General features: G+C 42.4%; 1 protein-coding gene across 1 annotated transcript; it reads left to right on the top strand.

Moving 5' to 3' along the window:
- The first annotated feature begins 2,978 nt into the window (after nt 1–2,978).
- LOC115677643 (non-specific lipid transfer protein GPI-anchored 5-like) lies at nt 2,979–3,680 on the top strand. The gene is made up of 3 exons (XM_030600832.2): nt 2,979–3,312; nt 3,385–3,444; nt 3,541–3,680. The coding sequence occupies exons 1-3, from the start codon at nt 2,979–2,981 to the stop codon at nt 3,669–3,671; spliced, it is 525 nt and encodes a 174-aa protein (XP_030456692.1). The 3' UTR covers nt 3,672–3,680.
- The last annotated feature ends 4,246 nt before the right edge of the window (nt 3,681–7,926 follow it).

Here is a 7,926-nt window from a genome sequence, read left to right as displayed (position 1 = left end):
AAGATGGAATTTCCGTCGATCAATCCAAGGTGGAAGCTATGAAGACTTGGTCGGTTCCGAAGTCCATTTCTGATGTAAGAAGTTTTCATGGACTTGTTTCTTTCTATCGACGGTTTGTTAAAAATTTCAGTACCATCATGGCTCCTATAACTGAATGCATGAAGAATGGAGTTTTTAAATGGACAAAGGCTGCTCAAAATGCTTTTGAGGTAATCAAGCAAAAACTTTGTGAGTCCCCTATTCTTGTCCTTCCTGATTTTGATAAAGTATTTGAAGTTGAGTGTGATGCAAGTGGAGTTGGCATTGGTGCTATTCTTGTGCAAGCACAAAAGCCTTTGGCATATTTCAGCGAGAAGCTAACTGATTCAAAGAAGAATTATTCAACTTATGATAAAGAGTTCTACGCCATTGTTCGAGCTCTTGATCATTGGAGTCATTATTTGAGGCCAAAGCAATTTGTCCTTCATTCTGATCATGAAGCTCTCAAATTCATTAGTGGCCAACGCAAGCTTAATTCGAGACATGCAAAATGGGTAGAATTTCTTCAATCCTTTTCTTTTGTCTCAAAGTATAAACCGACACACTAATGTTGTAGCAGATGCTTTATCGAGGAGATATTCTATGCTTGTTGTTCTGGACTCTAGGATTCTTGGATTTCAATTGATGAAAGAACTTTATTCTAAAGATGCTGAGTTCTCATCAACCATCGACAACTGTAAGCGAGGAGTTCAAGGTACATATTCCTTACAAGATGGGTTTCTTTTTAAAGGAAATCGATTATGTGTGCCGAAGAGTTCTTTTCGCGAGTTGCTAATTCGAGAAGCACATGGTGGTGGAATGGCTGGTCATTTTGGAGTTAACAAAACTCTTGAGGTTCTTCAAGAACATTTCTATTGGCCAAAGATGAATGGAGATGTGCATGCTATTATCTCGAGGTGTGCAATTTGTCTAAGAGCAAAAAGCAATTTCCATCAAGGGTTGTATACTCTACTTCCGGTTCCATTGCAGCCCTGGGAAGATGTTAGCATGGATTTCATTGTGGCTCTTCCAAGAACTCAAAAGGGAAAAGATGCCCTCACGGTGGTTGTCGATCGATTCTCTAAAATGGCTCATTTTGTGCCATGTCACAAGACCGATGATGCATCTCATGTTGCTGACTTATATTTCAAAGAGATTATTCGTCTCCATGGAGTACCAAAGACCATTGTGTCGGATCGTGATTCCAAGTTCTTAAGCTACTTCTGGAAGACACTATGGAGAATGCTTGGTACCAAACTCTTATTCAGTACTGCTTGTCATCCTCAAACCGATGGCCAAACGGAGGTAACCAATCGTACTCTTACCACTCTTCTTCGTGGCATGGTGAGTAAATCTTTGAAAGATTGGGATTTGAAGCTTGCGCATGCTGAATTTGCTTACAATCGATCGCCAAGTTACACTACTGGTCGATCACCATTTGAAGTTGTTTATGGAATTAATCCTCTCACACCCATCGATTTGATTCCAATTCCATCTAACTCTCAAGTAAGCTTTGATGGCAAAGATAGAGCTGAATCGATGAAGAAGCTTCATGAGCAAATTCGAACAAAGATCAAGAAGGCCAATGAGTCTTACCAAAAGAAAGCAAATCAGTTTCAGAAGAAGGCCCAATTTCAACCGGGTGATCTTGTGTGGCTTCACTTAAGGAAGGAAAGATTTCCATCTCGACGCAAGAACAAGCTCATGCTGCGAGCTGATGGTCCGTTTAAAGTTATCGAGCGAATTGGGGACAATGCTTACAAGATTGATCTTCCTGGAGAGTTTGGAGTTTCGGCAACTTTCAATGTGGGAGACGTTTCTCCTTACTTGGAAGATGAAGACTTCTCAGATTTGAGGACAAATCTCAAACAACCCGGGAAGGATGATGCGGGAGCATCCGACTTAGCTCCATCGAACAATTCGGAACCATCGATGCTTATTCAAGCCAATAAAGAATTTGGGCATCATGTGCTTCGATGGGTCATTTCCAACGATTCTGAATAAAGCAAAATCTATCGATAACATATCGACGCGTTGAAGAATGTCGATAACTTGTCGATACTCTAAAGTATATCGATGACATATCGATGGGAGGCTATTATGGACTATTTCAAAGAGCATTTGAAGAGTTTTCAACAAGGTTATCTTCTGATCAAAGGGGAAGCACGAATTTCGCAAAGATGAAGACTCAAGAATGCAAGTTCCCATGCTATTAATTGCATTTCTAAGTTCCTAGGTGTCTTTACTATTTTACAAGTTTCAAGAGTCAAAGTTTGTAGAACCTAGGTGCTTTATTATGTTTCTTAGATCCGAGGTTTTCTTTTAATATTTTGGTTGATTCCTAGATTTCGTTTCTCCTATAAATAGAGGACGATTCTCCATTGTAAGATAGATGATTTTGATGAATGAAAATTTGTGAGATTTCCTCTACTTGAGTGAATATCTTCGGAGAGTGGATAACTCCTTTCGGTCTCTTTATCCTTGGAGCGTGGATTACTCCTTGGTGGTGAGCCAAGAAGCCCTTTATCCTTGACTGGTGGTATCTTTAGGTCTTGGTGGTGAGCTTCTCCTATCCCGAAGTCCTTTATCCTTGGCTGGTGGAATCTTTAGGCCTTGGTAGTGAATTTCGTAGATCCCGATCCTCATCCTTGATTGGTGGCGTGGCCTTTACACCTTGGAAGGAGATCGTTCTATCTTATTTTATTTCTGCATTTTTTCCTTCAATTCCATCCTCATACACTCCATTCCATACACTTATCTAGAAAATTCCAAAAAAAGAAAATTACCCGTCCCGGAATCACTCGCCCACCAACGCATCACTGATGAAGTCCATGGCAAACCCTAATCTTGTATATAAAGGAAGCAACGCACGAGTGTATACTCAGGGCATGCAAACAAAGCGAGCACACTCGGATTTCTTGATCAGACCCACGAAGAGAAATTGTTTGGAACTGCCTCTCATGGCTGTGAAAGGCAACAAGATGGGTCCGGGTCTAGTTATGGCTCTTGTGGTGGTCCCAGCGCTGCTCTGTGCAGGAGCCGCAGCTCAATCCGGATGCACCAGTGCGATCATAGGCCTCTCGCCATGCCTCAGCTTCTTGACGGGGAGCTCGTCCACCCCGTCCTCCTCGTGCTGCTCCCAGCTGGCCAGCGTGGTCCAGTCGCAGCCGCAGTGCCTTTGCACGGTCCTCAACGGCGGCGCGTCCTCCCTCGGCATAACCCTGAACCAGACCCTGGCCCTTGCGCTCCCCGGCGCCTGCAACGTCCAGACCCCGCCCGTCAGCCAGTGCGACCGTGAGTTCGAGCGCAAACTGAGTGTGAATTTTGTTGCTTTTTGGGGTTTTTGATGCTTCAACTTGTGTGCAGCTTCCGGCGGAACCGTTGCTGCAGCTGGCTCGCCAGAGAGTTCGCCGAGCAACGTTACAGGTGATACTACTAGTAGTCCCTTTGGCTCATAAGGTGATCATTTCTCCTTTTGATCGTAATAATTCTTCTCTCTTCCTGCTTTTCATGAAAATGCAGGGGGATCCAAAGAAGTTCCATCAACTGCAGGAAGTTCCACCAGCCACGGAATCGCGAAGCTGCCGCCACTTCCTCTCGCAGTGCTCTCGGTCTTCATGGCGACCTTTGGATATGTCCCCATGGCTATCTGAATTTCTACATTCCCCGGCGATGTATAACGCCGAACTATAATTATGTACGTGTAGCCCGCGCGTGCTACACCATATGCATTTCGATCCCTTTGTCGAAGTGTGTGTGCTTGTGCTTGATATGCATTGTATCCCGCTTTACCTATTTCCCCCTCGTTGGTATTGTCATTTCGCCACTATCAATATACTAATATTGGAATACTTGATCTCTTGCTTACTTTCCAATGGTTTCGCCCCCAATTCCGATCTTTAAATTTAGTGGGTCAAGAAATGAAGCTGAGGCATGTCAGTAACCTCTGTTCTTGGACACGCTTTCAAGATGCAGACTGCAGTATTCGCATCTGGTACTTGATAGGACGATCGAAATTCGAAAGCCTAACCTAGCACATAAAAGCTTGATTTCCAAAGTCTCGAGTGTGCTTAAGCGTCTCCTCACGCTCGAAATGGTTCTGTAGTTCGTGCATCGCGATCGACCTTAAGAAGCCGGACGCTTCTATTACCGCGAGCCCGTCAAAGGATCGTATTTTTGGCTAAAATCGACTAGTTTTGTTAAAAACGAGCGTCTTAAAAATTGTCGAAATGGTTCCGTAGTTCGTGCATCGGGGTCGGCCTTATCTTCCCCCTTTGCTTTTTTATCGGTCAATTTACTTCGAGCATTGAAAGATCATCACATCAAGAAGATTTCAATATACATATATACATGCGTACATACATACACATACATGTGTACATGATTCGTTAAGTCTTATCATTCACAGCCAGATGTTGTTTTGGTTTATTGTATATGGCCCCAAGAAGGGTCGATATTCGCACTGTTTAAGACGCTCGTGCGCCCAAAAGGAGCGGGCCCCCCACTCGGCAATTTTTAAATCTTTATCTTTTTTTCTCTTCTTTTCTTATTTTTGGTCAGAGATTTTTAAACGTTTTTAATCTTTTACGTGGTGGGGGATTGTTTGTTTTCATTTTTTTTTTTGTTTTGTTTTGTTCATTTATGAACTTTTCGACAGTTTTTCCAAATCGAAGCGCACCCCCGCGAACAAACAAAAACAAACACAAGACGAGCAACATACGCATGGTGCCAAAAAGACTTCGAGTTTATCTTATGTTTTCCCTCGAAGGATGGACGGACGGTCGGTCCTGCAAATCGGGGCTGCTTTCCTTCCGAGGATTCCGGCCGTGTCCCCCTCCTCCCCTCCCCTGCGGATACCTCCCTCTTCCGGGTCTTCCCTTCCTTTATAGATCCCATCCCCCCACGTATTTTCGAGGAACGAGACAAGACATAAATCGAATGAAACCTGTATAGATTTAACGAACGAAAGTGGTTCGAATCTAGTGAAAGCTTAGGCCGAATCACTCCCCCCACATCTACTTCGTTTGCGCCTATACATGCCGTTACAAGTAAGAGTGATCAGTTCCCAGGCGGTCTGACTAGAGAGACCGATGCCCCCTTGGAAATGAACTAGACTGAGCCGACCGGTCCGGTCTGTTCTATTTATATTCATTTGTTTTACATTTATCGTTAATGTTCAGGACGAAATTGAATATTTTTTTATTATAATTAAGGTGTTCCTACAATCGGTAAGTTACGCAGATATTTTTCTAATTTGTGGCAAAATTTGGTTGGTCGTTCTAGCCTCGAAGGGCCTTGGAAATAGATTAGGATTTTTGTAAACATATTTAAAAAGAAATAAGAAATAAAAAATATCGATCCAATTAGGGGAACCGGATCGAAATTCACCGGTTCCAATTCTATGGAACCGGGAATTAGATTGGTGCCCCCGGGACCTTCTCACCCCTACTTACAAGAAGGATTACTCGAGCGATCGAAGAGCTTGCCACGAACCCCCACGGATTACCCCGGGCCCGTTTGGCGCGGACGGAATTGTGCAGTAGCCGTGCCATGTCGAAGCGGGTGCTTCGGAGCCGCACGTCTTCGGGAAGTTCCGCACCGTGGCTGCAAATTATTTATGTACGTTGTAAAGACTGCTTCGAGATTATCGTACGCGTGTATCATAACGACGAAAAAGAAACCCACAACATAACCATCGCAGAATCGTCACGGAGGTGGTTTTGCGAAAGCTTTGAAGTTGTTAGCGCCTTGAAAAGCTGTCGTGAAAAATATTTTAGCTGCCAAGAAATAAATTACACGGCCTAACTTTTTCTTTTTTTTTTGGGTCGGAATACACAGCCTTACTTGAAAGCCCTACCGAAGACGTTCGGAAGACCGAAGACCCTCCATTTGTCGCAATTTTATCGCGATTTTATTTTTTTTTTATTTCATGTATTGCCGGCTACTACTTCTTCTTTCTTTTTTTTATAAAAAAAAAAAATTACCGGCAAAAAAATTTTTTTTTTTTTGGGGGGTGGAGTTTGTGTGGATTGAGGGAGGAGGCAAAGGTGCGAATCTAACGGAGGGGAGGGAGGGAGGGAGAGAGAGAGAGAGAGTAGGATGCGCTCGTGCGGTGTGCATCCTGACAAATGTTCCCCCCCGCGGCACCGACAAAAACAATATAAATTATCTTGCTTTATTCTATTATAATTTTCGAAATTATTTTCAATTTTGCCCCCCCATAATAAAATAAGAAGACTTGACTTCCCCCACAATCTTGCACTCTCTCCAAAGGAGGGGAAAAAATAAAGCGTAAGTTCCGTAAAATCAATCGTACATATGCAAGCGGAATTTATGTTCTCAAAAAGGGACGATCTTTTTCGATCTGGACCCCGGATCCTATCGCACTTTGAACTTAGGCCATTGGGCGACAATTGCCTTGGGAGCCGGTCGTGGGTCGCCGAATTTCGATCGGACAGGCGAAAATCGGCATTTGCAACATTCAAAAACGAAAACGTAGTAGGTAAAGATGTAAAAACTATTAGGTTATGAGCGGTCCAAATCAGCTCGTCAAACATCGGAAACTATGTAGAACGTGAGGATGTTGATTGGTATACACATCATAAGATAAGGCCGACTTTGTAAAACAAAAGGAAGGTCGATGGGTCATATGCCTGATGTAGCTAGCAAGGATCACCTAGAGGGGGGTGAATAGGTGATCTTAAATAATTTTTATCAATTTATGCGGAAATGAAAGATCACAGTTGAGTCTGAATAAACTTCAGATTCAAGACAGATTATATAGACAGTGCTCTTGATGTGCAGTATGTAAATTAAGAGATAAGGGATAGAAAAACTGCATACAAGTTTATAGTGGTTCGGCTTATAGCAAGCCTACGTCCACACTCCCACGCTGACAGCCTACCGGCTGGATTTCACTATGTAATCAAGAGGAATTACAGCTTTTGAGTGACAGCACTCTTGTGTATGATAGGACTCTCTATCTCACACAATCACTCTTACAAAGTATCCCTCAAGATCTTAATTTTTTGCTCAGAAAGACAAGAGTAAATGATCGGAGTCTGCTTAGACTTTGGACTTGATGATTCTTGATTCTGTTCTTTCTTCTGCTGCTCGTTGATCTCCTTAAATACTCCTCTACTTCCAAACTAGCCGTTGGACAGCTTTCAGAGGATCATCTTCCAATCTTCACCTTGAACAGATTTGTATAAAAAGGATTGAGTAACAGTTAAATGACAGATTCTGAATTCCGCTGATTATGGTCGCCCATACAATCAGAATCTTGGTCTCCATAAGTAGAGTTTTATCCGTTGTAATGCATACTTATCGTAATGTTTGATTGTCAATCAATTTGATTGAGATTGAGACAATCAAAACTTTCCTTCTGTGAAATCCATACCAGATCACTAGCTGTTATTTTTGTTCTGAGTTCTGCGTCTGCGTCTGAAGAACTTCTGCGTCTGCGTCTGAATAATTTCAGCATCTGCGTCTGCGTCTGTGTCTGAAGAACTTCTGCGTCTGCGTTTGAATAATTTTAGCATCTGCGTCTGCATCTGAATAAATTCTGCGTCTGTGTCTGCGCCTGAATAATTTCTGCGTCTGCGTCTTAGAACTAAGATTATGTGTGTCTTCAATAAAATATGAACTTCTTATTTTGCCAGCTTGTAAAGTCTGAAAAACTTCCTTCTGAGCTTCCAGAATATATATACATACCTGGAATAAAATAGTTCAGAATAAGTATCAGATTTATAATAACATGGAAGGTTTTGTCAACTTTAAAATTAATAGGAGTTTTCCTCAACAATCTCCCCCTTTTTTATGGTGACAAAAACTTCCTTGCAGATTAAATCAATTTGAAATTAATTTGAAATAAATAAGCATATTAAGCGCATGAAGCACAGATTGAAA

This window comes from Syzygium oleosum, unplaced genomic scaffold (assembly GCF_021117445.2).
Source record: "Syzygium oleosum isolate NSW1041296 unplaced genomic scaffold, Sole_v2.1 Sole_v2.01, whole genome shotgun sequence".
Classification (NCBI taxonomy): Eukaryota; Viridiplantae; Streptophyta; class Magnoliopsida; order Myrtales; family Myrtaceae; genus Syzygium; species Syzygium oleosum.
The sequence above is the reverse complement of the archived record's forward strand: the minus strand, read 5'-3'. Positions and strand labels throughout refer to the sequence as shown.

Bases quoted from the DNA above. Each gene is read 5' to 3' on its own strand.
- LOC115677643 (XM_030600832.2), top strand. From the start codon at position 2,979: ATGGCTGTGAAAGGCAACAAGATGGGTCCGGGTCTAGTTATGGCTCTT. The intron at 3,313-3,384 runs GTGAGTTCGAGC...ACTTGTGTGCAG, and splicing joins GCCCGTCAGCCAGTGCGACC to CTTCCGGCGGAACCGTTGCT. The intron at 3,445-3,540 runs GTGATACTACTA...ATGAAAATGCAG, and splicing joins TTCGCCGAGCAACGTTACAG to GGGGATCCAAAGAAGTTCCA.